Here is a 22819-nt window from a genome sequence, read left to right as displayed (position 1 = left end):
GCTGAGTGGCATCCATTTTGATGTTAGAATATATTACAATAAGATGTAATAATAGGTTAAGTTTAATGTTTTACACCAAATAAAGTACATAGTTCTATTTTTATAAATAATGTAAATAATAGTAGTCTCAATAAAAAAAAACGTTCACATATAATAATCTTAGATCGCATTACATATGAGAATTCCATTCAGCATATTCACTTACCTTTTCTCACTCACTTTCTCCATGACTTTACGAGTCATTACTATTTTATCTACATGATATTTGAACGAAAGAAACTTTAATGTGCACATTAATACATTCATATTATGAACGAGTGAAATCATTACTGTCAGCTACGGAAAATTTAATAAAGACGTTAATATAAATTCCGTTTTAAAGCTTCAACGCACAGTTCTAATGTGTACGGGAAGGCCTTCGAAGTTTAATTTGGTTCCCAAATACCGCATTCGCTTTTAAATCGCAATGTAACTTTGTTCTCTCGAGTCGGATGTTTGGAATTCTCGATTTAAACTGTATCGTTGACAGATAAAATCTCGTCCATTTTTTCCCAAATTGGTCTTTGCACAGCTGTTCGTCCTTTTCAATGCCTTGACTCGTTTCAGTTTTAATTTCTTTATAAATTTACTTTATTTCTTTAGTTAGTTTTGAATCGTGGAAATATTGTATTTCTTTTGTTTCATTAATCATGTTTTAAAAAGTCAGCTTAAGTTTTTGTATAACATCCTTCTTAAACTCAGAAAGCTGATCTCCGGTTTATGATGACATTCAATTCAAATTCAATTCGTCAAGTTTTTTCTTTAAGGTGACATTAATTGAAGTTTTTTCTTAATGTATTCGAGGTGATTGTAAGCTTTATATTTTCTTCTATTGATTCACACTATTATAATGATTACAAGCATTGACAAGTGTAATTATCACCATCGGAAAACCCGCTAATGTTTTTTTCTAACACTATTACTGACTCGAAACCTCGTAAACAAAGCTAACTATTTTAGAAGACAACGGGGGATAGTTTACGGTTGTTGGGATTGGGATATAAGTTAGTGATAGGTAAGTGTTTGAGTAATGTTTGGCAAATCAATTTGTAGCATTCTTTGAGTTTGACTGTGTTTCACCATTTTGTTAAAAAAAACATTGACCTGTATGTACACATTATACAATGTATACATTTTATAATGTACATTACTTACAATTTAATGTATCTCAACAAAATATGGTTCGCTTTGAGAACATGTTCAAATGGCTTTAGAAAATACCAATCATAACAAGTATTTACAGACTGTATACGAAAGCGCGCAACATATTTATAGTGTGTTATTGTACCAACTATACCCACCTACATCTTTTATTTCTCCGTATTTGGCCGTTCGTGTCTATTCGTTTGCGGCTATTGGGCAAGTATAAAATGCCGTTACATTAAATTACTCAATGCCATTAATGGCCAAATAGATATTTGGTCATTTGTATCGATTGTCGTCAAGTTAGCAACAACGATTATTGCTAGTAATTCAACGTAACGATCTTGTCGTATTGACGTTAATTCTCGTTTTATAGATCAGTTCAATTATAACAAAATACGTAATATACAACAACATACGCCATATTAGTTTTATGCATGTGCAAACTTTCATTCTACAACAAACTTGTTAGTAACAATTTCTTGCTGAGTAACGGCAGTTCAATTTTAACAAGACGAGTCTCGATGACTTGTGAATTATCGATAAACTTAATGAATAGAGCCAATCTGTACAAATTAAACCCATTAACGAACATCTTTCTCTTACAACAGGAATTTAAGACTTGAACAAGTCGACTGACTTTGTGGTGATATTTACCAAGTGCTCGAACACGGAAAATTTTAAAGGAAGAGTGAAGTGTGGGGGCGTAACTCAAAGTGTCATCGACAATTTAGACGACTACAATTCCCAAATGGATTCCATTGTCTAAAAGACGAGTTTCTTGGGACTAACAAGTTAAAGTATATTCAAAGTGGCGAAGTCAGAGTCGAAGTTAGTGTTAGTGGGAGACGGAGAGGGCGATGGATGTTGCTCCTGCTCTGGCATGAGAATTGGTGACCTCGGTGGAGCTATCATTGAAGCTGCCAAGCTGACGAGGACCTGGTTCTGCCAGAGGCCAGGCTACGGGTAAGTGGAGGTGTCCAGTCTCTAAATCATGTACAATTTAGAATGCTAATATCATAACATCTAGGACTTGTAGGGTGGAATTGAATGGAAGTCATTACATTTTTATTTATTAACGGTTCATTATCATCATCATTTTAGTCTTCTGTCGCCCACTGTTGAGCATAGGTCTCTCTTCGTATACGCCACCTATCCCGGTCACGACCGTATAACATGAATTGCACCGGAAACTAAAGTTGAAGCCGCTTACTAACATCATCATTGACTCTATAGTCACGCGCAAGAACGCAACTTATGCTAGCAGGTCCTGGGCTATTCTCATCCAGATCAACGGTTAAGGTCTGAGAAGTTCTACATAGAATATGGACTTGAGGGGCCCATTTACTTAGCGTAAAATATGTGTCTAACTGTAGTCCGTGTGTTTCACTTGTGAGGATTATTCATCAAGGCAAACTAGACCAAACGTGATGAGCCGTCCTCGCCTTTGCAGTTACTTCAACATATGTTTGTGTACTCACTTGAATAACTTATCACACCGTACATAAATACAATCGTGATCACGTGTACGCTTTCAAGGTTAATAACGCATTGACATTTATTGCTCGGAGCTCGTTGCTAAGAGCCATATTAGCCATAATCACAAGGTATTGTTGCAGTTTTTATCAGTACTTAATGATGATAATGTCAAGCATAAATTGTCTGTTTTATCCTTAAATCGCAGTTTTGTGAAGCTTTATGTGACTAATTTATTGTCGAGGCTCACAGACACACATTTCTATTTTATAAACAAATTGTGTTTAGATAAAATATCAGACTTATTTATTATGACTGTTATTAATTATAGGTCCTTTTTTAAAAGGTATTTATTGACTAATTAATACTAAAAAATATTGTATTTAAACTTACTAGTAAATATAATTACTAATTACAATAATATATATGTAGAAACTCTAAAAGTTCGTTACAAGCTAAAATAAAATAAGGGAGTTTTCTTCTCGGGATCGGGATCTTTTTTCCGAGAAATTCCAATTCTAAGCAGAAAATTTGAAGGTTTAAGCTGTTGTCGCAACAGTTTAGAATGTTGTAGAACCAATTCTAGAAGTAAAACATTGACGTTTAACTTTCCCAAAGTTTGATAGCCTGGGAAATAAGTTTACATTTCAAAGTTAGATGCAACTTATACTGTATACTGTAGACATCTACTTCTAGTATTAGATTAGAATAATATTATTAGTTTAGCTGCCAATATACCCATGCGATGTGGCAGTTCTTGGACGAATAATATATTAGTCTAATATTGTTTGAGAAATTAGCTCTAGATAACAAAGTTTCATTTCATCCCATATGGACCTACAACCTCTAGTCCTGCTTATCAATATTCATGTACAAGCTACATTCACTGAGATTAGTTAGTATCATGTAAGGAAAATCTTTAAAAAGTTTTGTTTTTAGTCCCCTTGGTTTCAGGATAAATGGAGAACGTAGAAACAGAAAGTGTAAGCGATAATGCATTTCAAGCCATGTCTATGTTAGATTTTACAAATGCAATGCAATATCTCAGACAACTCGGTTTCCTTAAAAATAACCTCACAACAAATGAGTTATGTTACGGTGGGACGCCTCCACTGATTGCCACCTAGCGTGAAATGAACTTTATAGCCGCGGAAGATATTAAACTTAAATAAGGAAAAGACTGAAAAGAGCCAAGGGAAAGTACTAAGTACAACTTTGTGCTCATCGTAAGTTAAGAAATTGACTTTAGTTAGTTCTGATTAGTCCACCAAGAGTTAATCTACTTTAAGAAGAGCACCTTACTATGAAGTATAGCGTTGGTTTTCCCTCTCTGCCAGTTCAGCCATCTGGGGCTTTACGTTTTTAGTAGATTGATTCATTTTTATTATTATGATTAGGATATACTACGACGAGTTTATATTTAGCGGCGCTACGTATTATGTATATGTCATAATATGTCATGTAATTGACCGAGCGAATCGAAGATCTCTGTTGGGAAACAATGCTTTTGTACGTCTGTTCGGCTGTTCAGCTATTCTCTTACAGGTCTTTTCGTATTGTCGTAAAATTTTGTTAGCAGTTTCGATAGTTACTTTATTTTGTGAATTATTAGTTTTCAAGATCTACAGCTCACAGAACCACTAGTATAACTCTAGTTTAAACCAATGTAGCAGCATTAAGCATGTTGAAATTATCATTACATTTCCTACTACGTCAATATCCGAATCGATGCCTTATCGAGTCTCCGCACCGTGTGCCTAGCTCTAACATAAATCCTCCGTTAGATATCCTGCATTTCATGCCCCTGTAAATCTATCTAGATTTCAATTTGCCAACTAATATCCCAGTTTCGAAATCGACAAAGATCAGGTTGAAAATCGTTGCGGCTTCCAACCTAGGCTCTGAATTCAAAATAACTTTTAGCTGGAAGAGTTACCACCTTTGTACCTATTTTCAATTTCATATCGTTGTTCCGTACAATAAATTGTTTATTACATACCTACTTACTTACTCCTTATTCAAACCTTTTATGCAGTTCTGCTCCGCTTTTTGCTAATTTATTTAGGCTAAGTTTTACAGACAAAATTTTACTAAATGCCTGTCCTGCGGCCGTAGCATGGTCGCGCTTTTATCGCCAGCCTGTCACGTTCTAACAAGTGTGTAAGTGCGAAAGTGACGCATGACAATACAAGCCATAAAAATGCGACCATGCTACTGTCGCTGGTGTGGTGATAAATACCGAAACACGATATAGGGACCGTATTTGAAGAACGCAGCCTCGTATTATATAAAACAGACAGCGATAAAAGCTCCTGGGACTTATGTTCTTCTTTAGACGTGACTAATGTGGACTTCACCACTGCTCTCCAAGCCGCTATACCCTGGGCTTATTTAGAGCATGTTAGCCTACAAAATGGGTTTAATTTTCAAGCGCGTTATTCTGCCCGCCCAACGCGTCCATCCCTAATACGCTTTCGGAGCATTCCACGCCACCACGGGCTGTCCCGTACAAACACATTTTATTTCCCGTGTTGCGACTTTTTTTTCGGCATTTAAAGCAGGCGATTATTTTTCTGTGCATATTTTTGTCAATTTGTCATAGAAAAGGAAACTCTTATACCTGCAAATCTTCAGAAAATTCGCGTTTGTACAGGACAAACGGTAGACAATTTCATGGAATGCTTCTTTCTTGTTGTCTTATGTTACTATTTCTAAATTAGACCGTTAGGAAACTTTGTCCACGAGACACAAATAAAATAGGAAAGGCTTTAAAAGCTCGTTCGTTTACGTTCGAAGGTTGTAGAGACGGCTGGACATTGGCCAAGGTCTTGATGTACACATTTTATTGTGATGAGTTTTGGCTGCCATTTCAAAGGGACGGCACTGAAACTGTTAGCAAAACAGTAACAAAATATTTTGTTACACAAAAATTGGAACTTGCGACCTATGTGTTACACCAGCTAACAGGGGTCCAATTTCTGAAATTCGAACGCTCGATTTCGTGTAGTTCGTTCAGTAATATCTCCACTACTAGGCATTTAAATTCTACTAAGTAGTAGAATTGAAAACAAGTGTTCAATACCACTCGATTCCCAATTTCTGTCGCTCGTATTCCAAAAACTAACATATCGCCGTTTTCCACTGATTTTTGAGTGACAAAATCGAGCAATTGAAATTCAAAAAGCCCCCCAGGTCGGTTTGTAACAACAAATCGGTTTTAGGATAGGTATTGATCAAAATTTATTTATGTATGACTTAGATTCACACACCTCCTACGATAGGTACTTACAATACGAATTTAGATTCCTCGAGTGAAACATGTCGAGCGTTTTTCGACTTTCGAGTAACCCGTTCTTAATATACATATTTAATATGACTTACGAGTAGATTCAGTTAGTTTTTTAATCACTCAAGGAGTTCGGCTAGTTATGTTTTAGTGGGCACTTTTTAGCTGATTGTTAATAGGAAGCCTGCAGTTTTATAGGTACCTAATTTGGCATTGATATCGAGGTTATTATAATGGACTATGTAATTATGTAGAACGAGGAATTTTGACAAAAAGTAACCATCTATTAATTTTAAATTGAAATGCACAAAATAACAATATGGAACTATTTGATTTAATGTGTTTGCGGATTGCTTTGAATGATTTAAATCAAAGGTATGTAATAAATGCCTTTTGTACGATAAGTTTTCTTTTGTGCAATAAAGTTTAAATAAATAAATAAATAAATTCATTAATGATATTGATAACAGTAATTGTTTACGCCAAGTGCAAGCACCTTTCACATGTGCCGTGTGCAATAATCGTAGGCCAATTTCCTAGAGGCTCAAGCGTAACTTAAATGGTATGTCACTACATTCATTATGGTAAAACTTCATATCGATGGATTCTATTTCCGGCCAGGACGATTCGGAGCGTTGTAGCGAACGCACGTAGGTTGCATTCCTGCCGGGTTTGAAGCTAGACTTGGCCGCAGCCATTGACCACGCCGCGTGTGTTTTCAGTATAGTTATTTTCTAAGAATAGTAGTTGTCGTGTCACGATTGTCACGCATCAGGCGTCAGTGTACGAACGAATAAGTGTAGATTAACGTAAAATATACGTGCATGTGAAACATTGAGTTTCTTTTCATCGCCACACCTACCCGAACCACCCAGGCCGGAGCGGCCAGGGTCCTCAGCGGCATCACAGCAGGCTTTGGAAGGCCTAGCTCCTACCGGACCACGCGAGGCGTCACACCGGAGCGGTGGAGGCGCTCCTCACCAGCAACGAGCACCAAAGGAAAGAGAAGTATCGGAACGCGACCACGGGAGTCCGGGCTAACCGCCTTGTGACGTAGACATTTTTTGGTGTTCCCATCAGAGGGGAGGAATTACAGCACGATATTATTGAAAGCCATCGTCATCAACGCGAGCACCGCAGCGGTACATCGCATTGGTAGCGTAATCATCGCTTCAAGTACTCATCGTGTCAGCATTATTCATTTTTGCCGTTAAATTCAGTGGAAACGGAGCCCGGTGCGGTTGGGCATAGTGCGAAAAAATCAAATCAAATCGTAATAAAAGGGAAGGCGTCGGCCGCCATTTTCTTGCGTAGGCAACGGACGGGGACCGTACAGTGCGGAGTGCGGCCATCTTTAGCATAAGGACATTTCCGGTTCGCGGCAAACGTCAGTTTGGGACATTTAGGTTAGAATTATCTGTCAACGTCAAGTGTCGCCAATAGATTAATTAGGTTATCGTCAATATAAAATCCAACTTTAAGGTAAAGCCAAAGCCACCTAACTTGTAAACTGTTAGTCGAATAGTGTCACAAATTAGTGTCTTTCATTAATCGTAAAGTAAATTCACGTCATGTCGTTAAAGTCAATCAAGGTGCAGCTGCGCACCAAGTACCAAATGTTGACCGACTATGCTGGCACGGTCACATCACGACCTGACAGCATGGCCGCGTCGGTGGCGAAGCGGCACTTTGATCTTATTTATACTGAGTACGTCAAGGCCCACGAGTCACTGCTGGCCTACGAAGGTGAGCTCGAGGAGGAGGAACGACTTCAATACCAGGAGTGCTTCAGCGAGGTTAACCGGCTGCTGATCCAGCTAGACGAGGCGTCGGCTGGAGAGGCTGGCCAGTCACACACACCCCGTGGACAGGCAGGTAAAGTCAAATTGCCCTCTGTGCAGCTGCCCACCTTCAGTGGCAACCTGCCAGAGTGGCTCTCCTTCTATGATCTCTTTATGTCGTTAGTCAATAGTAGGGACATCTCCGACGCGGAGAAACATTACTATCTTCGGTCGTCGTTGCAAGGGGAGGCGCTGTCCATTATACAGCACCTTCCGATGGACGGACCCAACTACGCGGTAGCTTTACAGTTATTGCGGGCTCGGTATCAGAATAACAGGCTGCTGTTGGATACATTCATTAGCCGAATCATGAACCTGCCTTCAGTGGCGCACTGGAGTGCAGGGTCACGCTCAGCTTTCTATGACCCGCTCCGGGAGTCAGTCCAGGCGCTTGAGAAGCTCAAGCAGCCAATCACGGAGTGGTCATACTTATTGGTTTTTATAATTTTGCAGAAACTACCGAACAGAATCAAGACCTTATACGAGGAGAGGTACGGTGGCAATCCGGAGGTGTTGCCCACTCTCACGCAGCTACTGGCGCTGTTGGAGGAGCAGTGCCGGGTTCAGCAAGCGGTCTCGCCAGCAGCGGTGGAGCAACCAACTGCGCAGCGTGGTTCCGCACCTGCACGAGGAAGAGCGGGGCCGTCGGGTCAAGCTACCAGGAAACCGGGACCGCCAGCGAGGGTCTTCGCCATCGAACAAGAGACCAATCAGGTGAATTCACCCCCTGTTCTTTGCTCATACTGCTCGAGTGACCAGCACAGCTTGTACAAATGCCCGAAGTTCCTTAACCTGGCGATTTCGGAGCGGAAGACCTGGGCTAGGAAGTCAGGCGCATGCTTCAGATGCCTGCGCAGTCACTATGCACGCGAGTGCATGCAGCGCAACTGGTGCGCACAGTGTGAGTCGTCCGCACACAACTCACTGCTGTGCGATGGTGGTGCAGCGGGGAGAGCCCCACCCATGGCAGTTGAAGCAGCTGTCCATCGGGTAAGGGTCATGCCGCTTGCCACGCCAAGCACGTCGAGAGCAGTCACGCTGCCGGAGCGGTGGCCGTCTCCCCAGCGACGGACTACATCTCCGCCGAGGGCTGCGAAGCCGCAGTCTCCCAAGCCGTCAGTACCAGACCAACCCCAAAGGAGGGAGACAGGGTCACCTCATAGTGCGCTTCAGCCGGCTCAGCTGATTCCCACCGGTCATATACCGAGGGCTAAGGTAGGCGCGCGTGTTCAAGCGGCGCAGCAGTCATTCCACTCATTGCGCTTCGGGACTCGGAGCAGTCCTGAGCCTGAACAATGAGATCAGGCCACTGTTGGTGCACCGGAGGAAAGACTACGAATGGCGCCAATTCGTGTCTCTCCTACAGCTGTGATCATGGTCAGATCAGGCAATGGGTCTTATGTTAAAGCTAGGGCTTTGCTTGACTCGGGAGCGGGGTGCTCCGTAGTGAAGAAATCATTTGTAGAAAGATTCAAAGTACACCAACAGTTTACTGGGAATAATATTTTTGGAGTAGGTGACATAAAGGTAAATGTGCCAGGCACGATTGCTAAGCTTGTATTCAAACCACGCGGGAAAACAGTGCCTATCATCAGTGTAGTAGCTACAGTCATGTACAGGGTTACGGGAAACATACCTTATTATGATACTGAGATCAGGACTCATTTGGATTCATCAAAACTTGAATTAGCTGACCCTGCCTTGGATAAATCGCAGGATGTGGACATCATTCTAGGAACGGATGTGCTCAATTATATATACACTGGTTCAAAGATACTCACTAACATTCCAGGTGTTGAGGCGTACGGCACCTGCTTCGGTCACGTGCTGATGGGGGCAACTTGGAATTACCCATCATCATTAACAACACCGACCGCCGGGACATCAGTAGAGGACTACGGCATCCATGCTACTCGGCTCGAGGACGTCCTAGAAAGGTTTTGGAGAGTGGAGCAGCCCCCCGAGGAGCGGCCGCAACACCCAGAACACCTCGAATGTGAAAGGTTGTATACCTCCACTACTCAACGTTTAGATAATGGCCAATTCATGGTGCGGTTGCCGCTGCGGGCAGACCGACCCAAGCTGGGCGAGTCTAGGGCTCTAGCCATGCGTAGACTGATTTCGTTGGAGGCCAGGCTGGCCAAAAATCCAGTATTTGCTGAAAAATATAAGGAATTCATGAGGGACTATGAGGCACTTGGTCATATGTCCAAATCAGACTTTAATTTCGAGAGCGAACACTATGTAATACCCCACCACGGAATTTTCAAAAAGGGATCCGAAAAGATCCGCGTCGTATATAACGCTGCAGCTAACTCAAGCACCGGAGTATCGCTCAATCAATGCCTTCACTCAGGCAAACCGCTTCAAAATGATATCACTCAAATATTGTTAAATTTCAGACGTCATCAAGTTGTCTTCACGACCGACATCAGAATGATGTTCCGGCAAACGTGGATACACCCCAGCGATAGGCGCTATCAGCTGATTATGTGGCGCGAGGATCCGTCGCAGGATGTACAGGTATATGAGTTAAATACCAATACATACGGACTACGCTCCAGTCCTTTCATCGCGATAAGGACCTTACTTCGATTAGCTGATGACTGGGAAGCCCAGCATCCAGACTCACCGGCTGCTCATATCATGCGCAGAGATGTATATGTTGACGACATCCTCACTGGGGCTGATTCACTCACCGAGGCCCAAGAACTCAAATCAGAACTCATAGAACTCATGCGGAGCGCTGGATATGAGTTACGCAAATGGTCGTCTAACCGCAGAGAATTATTACAGGATCTTCCGCAGGAGCATTGTGAGATGCCTCGTCAGTTTGACACTGACGACAAGAGTTTCATAAAGGTATTAGGGATACAGTGGAACCCCATGTCAGATTCCATGTCGTATCAACTCAACATACCGTTGGGCCAACCAACGACGAAACGTAGCATATTGAGTACCATAGCTAGACTGTATGACCCGTGTGGCTATTGCGCACCAATCATATTTAGATTCAAACTGTTTTTACAATCACTGTTCACAGATGGATTACAGTGGGATGAGCCACTGTCCCATACTCAAGACCTTCAATGGAATGAACTCATTCAAGATCTACATCACTTGAGTCAGCTACAGATTCCGCGGTGCGTCACTCTGCCCGGTGCGGTGTCACACTCCCTCCACGGCTTTGGAGATGCGTCGGAGCTCGGCTACGGAGCCTGCGTGTACCTCCGGACTGAGGACGCGTCAGGGAATGTACTAGTACGGTTAGTGATAGCTAAGACTCGCGTAGCGTCAAAGAGAGTCAAACAAACCATTCCGAAGAGCGAGTTAAATGCAGCTCACCTGGTTTATAAGTTATTAAACCACGTCGCAGCGGCATACGAGGAATCAGTTCAGATTGACAGCATAAATGCTTGGTCAGATTCCAGAATTGTGCTATGTTGGTTGAACACAAAGCCTCATGTGCTACAGACTTTTGAAGGTAACCGTGTTCAAGATATTCAACAGTCAACCCGACCTATGACATGGAGGTATGTCAGATCGGAGTCGAACCCTGCCGATGTCGCATCGCGGGGGGCTACGGCGAAGGACCTCATCGGGTTTCATCTTTGGTGGAACCCAGAATGGTTAATGACGAATGAGTCACAGTGGCCGACGATGCCGGTCACCATGTCACCAGATTTACCCGGATTCAAACAGTTACATCACATTACGCCGGCCGAGAAGTCATGGGAGGAGTTTCTGTTATCACGAGTCAGTTCGTTCAACAAGCTTATCAATGTGACGTCATACGTATTGCGATTTTGTAAGAACGTTCGTTTGCCGAAAGCGCAACGGAACGTTCGCCCTACGCTAACGATCGACGAAAATCGTGAGGCAATGAACCACTGGATTAAGTACGTTCAACTGGATGCTTACAGAGATGAAATCGTGTTATTGAAAGGAGGCAAGATTGTTTGCAAGTCACTTCAAAAACTCAGCGTTTTCGTAGATGAGAATCACTTCATTCGCGTCGGAGGGCGACTGCGGCATTCATGCTTACGTTACGATGCTAAGCACCCATACCTTCTACCTAAAGACCATAAATGGACTCAAATGTTGATGCAGCATTATCACCGTACCTATTGTCACGCTTCAACGAGCGCACTCATCAATATACTCCGGCAACGTTACTGGATCCCGTCGGCGCGACGTGTGGTATCCCGCGTAATCAATAGCTGTATGTCGTGTTTCAGATTCAACGCTTCAACGCAGGCCCCGTTTATGGCAGATTTGCCAGCGGACCGAGTCACGGCGGCTCGTGCCTTTTCAGGAGTAGCAACCGATTTTGCCGGTCCCTACTGGGTCAAAAGTAGTCACCTCAGAAATGCTAAATCACTCAAAGCTTATCTGTGTGTTTTCGTATGTTTAGGAACGAAAGCCGTACATCTTGAACTCGTCTCGTCGCTGAGCACCGAGGCCTTCATTGCGGCGTTCACACGGTTTGTCAGTCGACGAGGGCTGCCCGCCTTAGTCAGGAGCGATCAAGGTACAAATTTCAAAGGTGCTAGCTCATACCTCAAGGAGGTTAGTCAGTTCTTACTTGACAACGAAATTGTCCTCCAGGAGGAATTTCGTCGCCAAGGTGTCCGCTGGGAGTTCAATCCTCCTGGTGCCCCTCACATGTCAGGCTTGGTAGAAGCCGCAGTCAAGAGTAGTAAGAACCTACTCAAGCGTGAGTTAGGGGACCGCATACTGACCTTCGAGGGTCTTTCAACCGTATTTACCAAAGTAGAATCGGTGCTTAACTCACGGCCTCTGGTTCCTTTATCCGAGGACCCATGTGACTTGGAAGTACTCACTCCGGGCCACTTTCTTATAGGGCAACCATTGCTATCGGTACCTGAGTACCCGTGGAAAGACACTAATGTAGCATGTTTATCACATTTCCAGTCTTTACAAAAGATTTCACAAAACTTTTGGGCTAAATGGCATATTACTTACCTTAATAATTTGCAAACCAGACTCAAATGGTACAATCATGTTCCTAACATGGCTTTAAATGATTTAGTATTAATCAAGGATGAAACTGCACCCCCTCTCCACTGGCGTAGAGGTAGAGTGATTCAATTATTTAAAGGTGCAGATGATATTGTACGATCAGTTAAATTAAAAACTCAGGGCGGCGACTTAATCCGGCCCGTTGTCAAATTGTGTAAATTACCAGTAGAGTGTACTTAACTGTATTAATTTATAAGTTATGTTTTGGTATTGTCACATGTTAACAACTTATGGTACCTACTGTTTAAATTGAATTTATTTATATCAAGATGACTCACTGATTTCTAATTGCAACTGTACTAGGTACTGTTTCTTTATAAGTATTTAGTTGGTTACTTGTTCTTTCATGTCACCACTTTGCTGTGGTCAATGTTTGATAGTGCTGTAAGTTAGACTAGCTAATCCATTGTGCTTCAAGGTATCAGCTCAACTCTGGCCTCCCCCCCGCAGGAATGTTTACGCCAAGTGCAAGCACCTTTCACATGTGCCGTGTGCAATAATCGTAGGCCAATTTCCTAGAGGCTCAAGCGTAACTTAAATGGTATGTCACTACATTCATTATGGTAAAACTTCATATCGATGGATTCTATTTCCGGCCAGGACGATTCGGAGCGTTGTAGCGAACGCACGTAGGTTGCATTCCTGCCGGGTTTGAAGCTAGACTTGGCCGCAGCCATTGACCACGCCGCGTGTGTTTTCAGTATAGTTATTTTCTAAGAATAGTAGTTGTCGTGTCACGATTGTCACGCATCAGGCGTCAGTGTACGAACGAATAAGTGTAGATTAACGTAAAATATACGTGCATGTGAAACATTGAGTTTCTTTTCATCGCCACACCTACCCGAACCACCCAGGCCGGAGCGGCCAGGGTCCTCAGCGGCATCACAGCAGGCTTTGGAAGGCCTAGCTCCTACCGGACCACGCGAGGCGTCACACCGGAGCGGTGGAGGCGCTCCTCACCAGCAACGAGCACCAAAGGAAAGAGAAGTATCGGAACGCGACCACGGGAGTCCGGGCTAACCGCCTTGTGACGTAGACAGTAATATTACGTATATTTGAATGCGGTGTTATTTTTAACTAAGCGTGATTAATTTATGCAAATTATCCGAATATATGCTTCACTATGTAAGCTGTCAATTTCCTGCTAAAACCAATTGTTTAAATAAACGTCAAATGTTATGATTGAAAATTTAAATTAAGCAAACAATTCGTAGAAAAAATATGAATAGGAAACTTTTGAAATCTTTTACAATTTATTTGGAACTTTATCTGCATAGCAACAAGGATTTTTATTCCATGTGCGCCGACATCGTTATTACGCAGTAAAAGGCGCAAATAATGAGAGCAACCTAGTTTTTTTTAAACTGGCTATCCCGGTCCCCTGAAGGTAGGGTTGATACTTTTTCAGGATATCATTATTTATATAAATTTTGTGGGTCATAGTTTGCCATAAATATTAACTCGTAATGTATTGTTTGTCCGCATTTTTGTTAGTCATAATTTGTTTGGTTTAGAAACGCGTAACTTTTCAGGATTGCCATAACCTAATCTAACCTATCTACAGGATAACCATACGAAAATCCTGAAAACTTAGCGATTTCAGTTTTAGGACTTATGATGAAATTATGGGTGATTTTATGGATATTTTGTACAACAGACGATTGTAAGACCTAATGTTTCTTGGAGAAATGTTATCATTAACATTAAGTGTATCGACTAGTAGAAAAAAATAGTGAGTGTTTATTTTTTGGAACTTTTACTCGGTTCGATTCCCGGTCGAGACAAGCGAATTTTTAAATTTTTTTAAATGCAGTTTTGTTTATTTTTAAAGGAATGTCTCCTTTAAGTAAAATGAGCCAGCTTAAGGATTTAAGGTAGTTTCCCTCCAGGGCCCGACTTATCTTTCAACCTGTATAGTGCAGGGTCTCTCGAACAGTGTCGTATAACTACTAAATCATCATTTTAATCAAATTGCATTTCAAGCCGCTGATGCTCGATACATAGCTATAAATAAGCCTTTTTACAGTACATATAGTGCTACTTTACCGTCCTAGTGCGGTAACTAGCACTATACGTGCGTATGTCGAAAATTTGAAGGGCTATTAAAACTGCAAAAAGCTTGCTTGTATCGTAATAAATAAATAAATAAATAAGTAATGTACTAAGTATATTAAAACTCCAACATTTATAACCACCAAAACATTTTTTCGTAGCCCTGGTCCCGCTTTAATAACCGTCTATCTTTTACTAAAACTGGATCGGTCCTGCAACGAGCGGTGCATTCAAGCGTATTAATCAAGTCTGTGCAGCTGAATGGTGGGGCTGTGGGGGGGATGGCGCGCTCCATTTGACAAATAAACCCTACTTGTCATAAGTGCGCCCCCGGGGATTGTTGCTTTGGAACAAGGCGTTGTTTTTACTGCTTTTCGAGCTTTATGTCCATTATATACCTAATTGAGGTATTAAAGTTGAGTTTCATCGTACTAGTATCTGCTATTTTGAAAAATGTCCACAAATTAAATCGACGAAAAATTCGATATAACTATCGAACCTGCGGCGGTAGCACAGTCGCATTTTTATCGCCTATCACCAATATCACCATGCCTGTCACGTTCTAACAAATATAGTACGAAAGTGGCAGGCGATAAAAATGCAACCATGACAATCGAGAGTAGGGTTTGCAATCCGGATCCGAAATGTATGAAATTATCCGGATCTGTATCCGGATCTGGATCCGGATCCGCGGATCTTCCCATACATTTCGGATCCGTCGTGCAAACCCTAATCGAGAGGTCTCATCGTTACTGATGGAACACATCGTAACATGTCGAGCGAAATTCGGCCATGCAATAGTTACTGGAGTGGACTTCTTGAAATGGTTTATACATATTTTCGTATACCGTTTTCTTTAAGAGTTCCTGTTTCACAGTTCTCCTGAGCCTCGATTAAATTTATACTTCCGGCTACTCCAGCTGCATCTCATTCGCGATGTAGGTCAGGTCAATACCGAAACATGGAGTTGAGGGGTCTATTCCTCGCTGATCGTTGCCCAACGCTGGCATGCTGCCAGGGTTTGGAGTAATTGGGCTCTTTATTAGAGCAGATTAAAAGTGAGTGCAGGTTAACTTTTGTATCCTGTGACATAATATTAGTTGCACTCAGATATGAGGTGTTGTGTTACAAGGCTCATTTTTAAAAGACGCATTACGATAGTCGATGAATTGAAATTAGGAGGGAGTTTCTTAGCTGTTTACTTATGTGATGCCAATTGTTGTTGGTCCTGCCAACCACAACCTGTTTTTGATTTTACGTATATAGCATTGTATACCACAACGTTTCTGACAAAATCTAATACCTTTAAACAATTCTTGTTTATTTATATATAAGTACCTATATATATATTTCGGGGATCTCGGAAACGGCTCTCGGAAATTTGCTATAAGGGGGTTTTCGGAGGCTAAAATCTATCTAGCTAGGTCTATTCTCTAGGAAAACGCGCATTTTTGAGTTTTTACGTTTTCCGAGCCAAGCTCGGACTCCCAGATATTGTAGGTACCTTTAAACGTGTCACTCGCCATACGCATGTATCTGTTTATTCCAACAGAGATATTTATAAAAATTGTAGGAAGCAGAGTTTTCGCACTCAATTTTTCAGCTCTACCATGAAATATTATTGGACCACAAATCTACTGCCCGATTCGAACTTTAAGATACATAAATTAATAGATCTATAAACGATATGGATTATATGTGTTAGTGTCAAATGTGACGTTTCTTCAAACAAAAACGTCACTTTTGACACTGATCAAATCCATATCGTTTCTAGATCTATTATAATTGGCGTATCTCAAAGTTCTAATCGGACCGCTAAACTCGGGTTCGTAAATTTCCTTTATTATTTAGATCACTCCATTTTCTCGGTCTCGCGATAATTGTATCGGCATGTTTGCCTCACCTGAATAGGGGCGCACTTTGATAAATTCTCGGAAGCTGAATTTTTCAAGACCCCGTTTCCCTAATGACGTCAACACGCATGTAAAGATCACTCAAACCTAACCGCCATATCTCCACTTTAAACCTCGTTTGAATTTATAGCTTTTCGTATGCGGACAAGGTTCATATTTGAATGAGTTTTTAAATATAGATATGGTTTTGTTAAAGTAGGCTGGTATATTCGAGCGCGTATGAAAGATGAACGATGCGGCAGAAGAGCCTAATAATGGATTGATCATTTGACGTGGGTGGGGATTTTAAGAAAACAGGCTTTATTATCTCACAATACATGACGGTTATTTAACTGTGTGTGTATTTAAACACGCATAAAAATGTGAGAGAGTAACTGTACAGAGTTTAAGCAAATAATTAAGGTACTCGTACGGTATGTAAAATCGACATAAATGTTGTAAAAACTTTTTTTAAGCTGAATATTAATCCAGATGATATGTGATAGTGTATTTGCAATTTAGCTATTCCATTTTAGACAGTTGTGACACTTGTGACAGTTATAGAGCTTATTTTTTATCACATTAGAAAAGTTAAAGTAGCTAATAAGAGTAGCTTTATAACAGACAAAGATTGCATGCAATATAGCCTTAGGTACTACAAAGTACACGTTCCATTTCACTTCTCTTCTCAGAGCTTTAAGTTTGCACGAGCTGCCAAACAGAACCTTCTTAAACATTAATTACTATTTGCTAGGAAACATTGAAAATGGAACACTTTAACCGTGCAGTTAAAGTTTTAATTAACTACGAAATGCCGAGTGCAGAGCGTTTGGTCAATATTGTATGAAGTTTTACGTGAAATCATACAACTTTGTAGAGACAGGACTTATATTTTGTTGCTATTCATACTAAGTTTGATTAGAAAAATATTGTTGGGATAAAACGTTATTGCACGAATTCTCGCATGATGCAATATTTTATTCGAAGTTTGCCCGAACTGTAGGCCAAGCACATGATTGGCTCTATGTTATATTATTCTAACTATGTTAACAAAAGAGGGACGGGTAGTCTATCTCGCCGCGAGATACTGTCGCACCAATCGTGTGCCAGCCCGGCTGACTGATCCCTTGTATTTCATTTTTGATTTTGTTTTCTATTGACCAATTTTATGTACCAAGTTGGGCTACGTATTGGTACATATATCCAGGTGTCTTTCCACTTCCTTTTAGTAGCTGTAGCTACCAGCCGTCACCCTTGTTACGTGTCATGATGCAATATTTTATTCGAAGTTTGCCCGAACTGTAGGCCAAGCACATGATTGGCTCTATGTTATATTATTCTAACTATGTTAACAAAAGAGGGACGGGTAGTATCTCGCCGCAAGATAATCATGTGCCAGCCCGGCTGATTGATCCCTTGTATTTCATTTTTGATTTTGTTTTCTATCGACCAATTTTACGTACCAAGTTGGGCTACGTATTGGTACATATATCCAGGTGTCTTTCCACTTCCTTTTAGTAGCTGTAGCTACCAGCCGTCACCCTTGTTACGTGTCATGATGCAATATTTTATTAGAAGTTTGCCCGAACTGTAGGCCAAGCACATGATTGGCTCTATGTTATATTATTCTAACTATGTTAACAAAAGAGGGACGGGTAGTATCTCGCCGCGAGATAATCATGTGCCAGCCCGGCTGATTGATCCCTTGTATTTCATTTTTGATTTTGTTTTCTATCGACCAATTTTATGTACCAAGTTGGGCTACGTATTGGTAGGGGAGACCGAGGTGAGTTGTGACAGAGGAGAGTTGTGAATTGACGATTTTTTGGAATCTATTAACTAAAAACTAGGTCGCAATAGCGCGCGGTTGTTAGTTCAAGTTGCGCGCTAACAAATGCACACTGTTGCGAACTCACTAACAATTATTAGATTCCAAAAAATCGACATAGTCACAACTCTCCTCTGTCACAACTCACCTCCGTCTTCCCTACCTACATATATCCAGCTGCCTTTCCACTTCCTTTTGGTAGCTGTAGCTACCAACCGTCACCCTTGTTACGTAAGCAACAGTAGGCCTAGCATAGTAGGGGCGCGAGAGTATCTCGCCCGCGAGATAGATCCGGCTTTTTCCAACTGTAGGTATTAATTAAAGAAGGCCGGGTAGTCTATCTCGCGGGCGATATACTGTCGCGCCAATCATGTGCTAGCCCGGTCCCGCCTTAAGATATTAAAAAAACCAACGTCGTTGTCAGTAGGTAGTCATCAATATGTCATCAAGCCAACAGGGATCAGTATCATCGCTTGTAAAAATAAAATTACATAATGCGCGAATAACTAAAATAGTGTGCCATCTCCGTGTTATTTTGATACAATGTTTGTTTATTCTGCTTGAAATTATTTTCATATATAACTTCCGCTCCTCGTCTCGCAATGGCCACACATCTGTCAAGTAACTCTTAGTTTTTAGTTATTAGTTTTATTATATTTTTATTCCGTTCTTTTATTTTTATTTTCTTTATTAGTTAACAGTGATTAAGTTTATACCTACTAATAACGTTATGGATCAATGATCTGAAATAAACGGTTTTTATTTATTTTTGTTATTTATTTATAACATCGAATGTGGAAAACCTTAATATAGGCTTATTTGAATGAGCTTATCTGGGGAACTAAAATCTACGACAACGTTACGCATGGAACGGATATATACGAGCCCCGATGCAAATTATTTCGTCTAGTTCCACGCGACAGTTTTATTTTAATAATTTTTATTACACATGAACATAACATGACCCAGTAATAGGAACCATAATAGCAATGTTTAATGTAGTTTATTTTGATCGTATAATAAAATTGCATGAGACTTTTATTGCTGAAAAAAAGGACTTTTCAAAAACGTTGTCCAAATCATATTGTCCTCTCCTACAGCACTTCTGCATGCATGTGCTCGAAACAAAATTGTCAGTACATTGGCAGAGCCCTATTGCTTTCCCTAGTAATAGCCCTTTTCACATATGCCCGCGCCACCAGCAAAGTCATCCTATGTTCACTTGTAATATACCTATAGGTACATAGTAAGAAAGGGCTACGCTAGGACGGTAGGACAGTGCAAAATTATGTACCTGCTTTTGATGTACTTATAAAAAGAGCGAGCTCATCGCCAACAAACTGCTCCGCAGTTTGGCGAATTTTTGTATTGTGGTACGCATATTTTATATTTCCATGTTATTTTCAATAAAAAAAAAAAATATGTTGTAATCCTACCCGTCAATAAAAAAATAAAAAATCATATTTTTTTTCTTTCAGTGCAAACGGTATTTCTTGTATTTGGATTTAGTTATTACAGAGTATTACCATATAAAATTAAATTACACTAGTATAAGCATTAAATATTTGTAATTTTTAAACAAAAACATAATTTTTGAACAAACGCGAGAACCTCAAAAAATGGTCTCACTAGGCGAAAACATGTGCATCGGGGCTCGTAAATTTTAAAACTTTTTGTCCACTGTCTTGCACATAGAGTTAGACCAAGAAAAGTCTGCAGCTATTTTGAGAGCCCACGCAGTGTTATTTTAAACGTCAAACTCAAATAGGCTATCAAAATCGCTGCAGACTTTCCTTGGTCTAACTCTAACCAATAATTGTTGTTTGAAAGATTTTGCTTAAGTTTTCAGGCACATTAGGTATTTGCCAGTTTAGTGTGTTATGAATGTTATGATATAAACAGTCAATGATGAGATGTTATAAAATCACTAAAGTTTTAATCGATTTCTTACACCGTTAACCACAAACTCATCAGACCATAGACTAGGAATCCTCTAGACCGAGTTTAGAGCAATTATTTCATGCAACCGATGATACGAGGTGAGCGAAGTCCCGTGCCGTGATTGGTCCTTTCAAAGACACGTCACACAAAGACACTTTCGACTCGAACATGGAGTAAAATTACCGTATGCGTGGCAGAGGGGGTAGCGCGACTATTGCTCAGTCTGGAGGATGTTTTGTCTGTACATCAGGCAGACTAGCTACGACCGAAAAGATATTGATGATGTAAAAATCTTCAAGGTCGAAAGCAAATGACAGTTTTGAGTTCCCACTTCCCATTTTCATGAGCGTTGAAAAGTTTCGTTTTGCGAAACCGAAGTGTGATTGGAAACGGAAAATGGATACCTATTACTTGGGAAAGTTTCTGTATTTTCTTTTGTTATAGAAAAGACGTTGCTTTTTAAAATACTTTTGAGGTAATATTTAATAGCTGTTATTTCATTAATTATAATTAAATCATTGTACAATAGTTTTTGAGAGCTAAATATCTTCTAGTACATGAAATTTCTATTTCATTTTTTAGGCTACTGTAGATAACATATCAATATTGTCTATAACGTCATACTAATTAAAATGTAGTGTGGTTAAATAACGTACATAGAGTACCTAGACACTCAAATTTACAGTCGCCAGATATATCGGAGTGGTCGAGGTGCTCAAAAATATCTCCGCTCCGCTCCCAACACTAATATTGTTTCTAAAGCCCAGTTTTTCCTTTTTTTATTTTTTTTTTTTTTTTTATTATGAATGGGCTTACTCATGGCCACAGACTAGCCGAGGCGTAGACGTGGCCTACGATGGAGCGAGCTTGCCCAGAAGGTGCCTGTTCACTCTTGATTTGAAGGTTGCCGGGTTATAAGAACACGGAAATATAGACGCCGGCAAGGAATTCCATTCCTTATTTGGTTCCCTAATACAGATGTGATGTGGAAAAGTTAACATTTACAGTTCAGCATATTGTTGCCCCAATTTCCAAATTATGCGCGAGTTTAAAATGAAAATTAAATATAACGTAGTAAAACAGAGGCCGCAAATGTAACACGTTAATTGTGGTTCTGATAATATTGCAGTTTTGGCTTGTAATGAACAACTTTGCTAACGAACCGCAATAGTTTTCAGGCCGCGTATATTCCCATTGCGCAAACGCATGTAGTTCGAGTCGAACGCCAATTTAACTTAACCTCGAAATCTATAACAATTATACGTAAACAGAGAAGCTGCTCTATACTGGTTGCTCGTAGTTGTTGACTCGTGCTTGTGTTTGTGAGTTGGACATTCTGAAACAATACGCAGTATGAAATATGCTGAGTTCATTTGGTAATGTTGGACTTAATAGGGTTGTTAGTTGAGTAAAAATATAAATGCTCATTTGCAGTCATCAATAAAGGAAATAAACCAGAGAATATAATAGGTGACTGAAAATTGACAACAGTACTAAAAATGTTTAAGGTTAACTTGCAAGACCGAAGTGATCCCATATGTGCTATCTTATCTTATCATATTGTTTTCTAGGGCCCATTGGGATCTTTTGTGCAACTGTTCAATATGTACTGAGCACTAAAGACAAGTGATTCAGGAATATCCTGCAATGATCTATTAACAAGTTACCTTGATATATTTACGTATACATTTTGCTAAGGTATTATACTTAGTCTTAAAAATAATGTTCAATTGGCAACCCTAATCAAAATAGTCAAAATACTTATGGTATGTGGCGTGGGAGTTGCACTGAAATGGAAGCTCACAAATATTCAGCATTACCTACCGACAACCCTCTAAACGTGCATCGTCGGTGTTACTCGAATGTGACGATGCAATTCTGTTGCCGACAAACTGCTCTAATAGTCTAGAGGCGCTCCTAGCGAAGGCTCAAGCGAACCAGTATGTGTGCGGTCTGTGATAACCCATAGTTGTTACGGACCTCGAGATCACGTAACATTGGTTCTCCCGGTAACTCATATCGTCTGCGCTCAACCAATGAGAATTAACGGCCAGGCTGTGTTTCACATTGCCTAAAGAGCGCAGTTGAGACAAATTATCAGGCAGCCAGTGTAAAGCGCTTCACACTTACTTAATTCAGTATCTGATGACAGGACCCAGCAATACGTAGAAGTGAGATGCAGACATATCTGCCGTGTCTAACGTATAGCTGCGCATCAGAGAACTCGGGGGATGCTTGTACGAAGACCGATACGCTGTATATTATAATTTATAAAAAA

General features: G+C 40.6%; 1 protein-coding gene across 1 annotated transcript in view; it reads left to right on the top strand.

Moving 5' to 3' along the window:
- Positions 1 to 1985: 1985 nt before the first annotated feature.
- Positions 1986 to 22819, top strand: part of LOC134675464 (IQ motif and SEC7 domain-containing protein 1) — a 73479-nt gene continuing 52645 nt past the window's right edge. Inside the window, exon 1 of the mRNA XM_063533734.1 lies at positions 1986 to 2148. Within this exon, the coding sequence (XP_063389804.1) occupies positions 2066 to 2148 (83 nt within the window). The 5' untranslated portion in view covers positions 1986 to 2065. The remainder of the gene's footprint in view (positions 2149 to 22819) is intronic.

Source organism: Cydia fagiglandana, chromosome 22, assembly GCF_963556715.1.
Source record: "Cydia fagiglandana chromosome 22, ilCydFagi1.1, whole genome shotgun sequence".
In the NCBI taxonomy this organism is placed as follows: Eukaryota; Metazoa; Arthropoda; class Insecta; order Lepidoptera; family Tortricidae; genus Cydia; species Cydia fagiglandana.
Note: the sequence above shows the minus strand (reverse complement) of the source record. Positions and strands in the feature narration are given on the sequence as shown.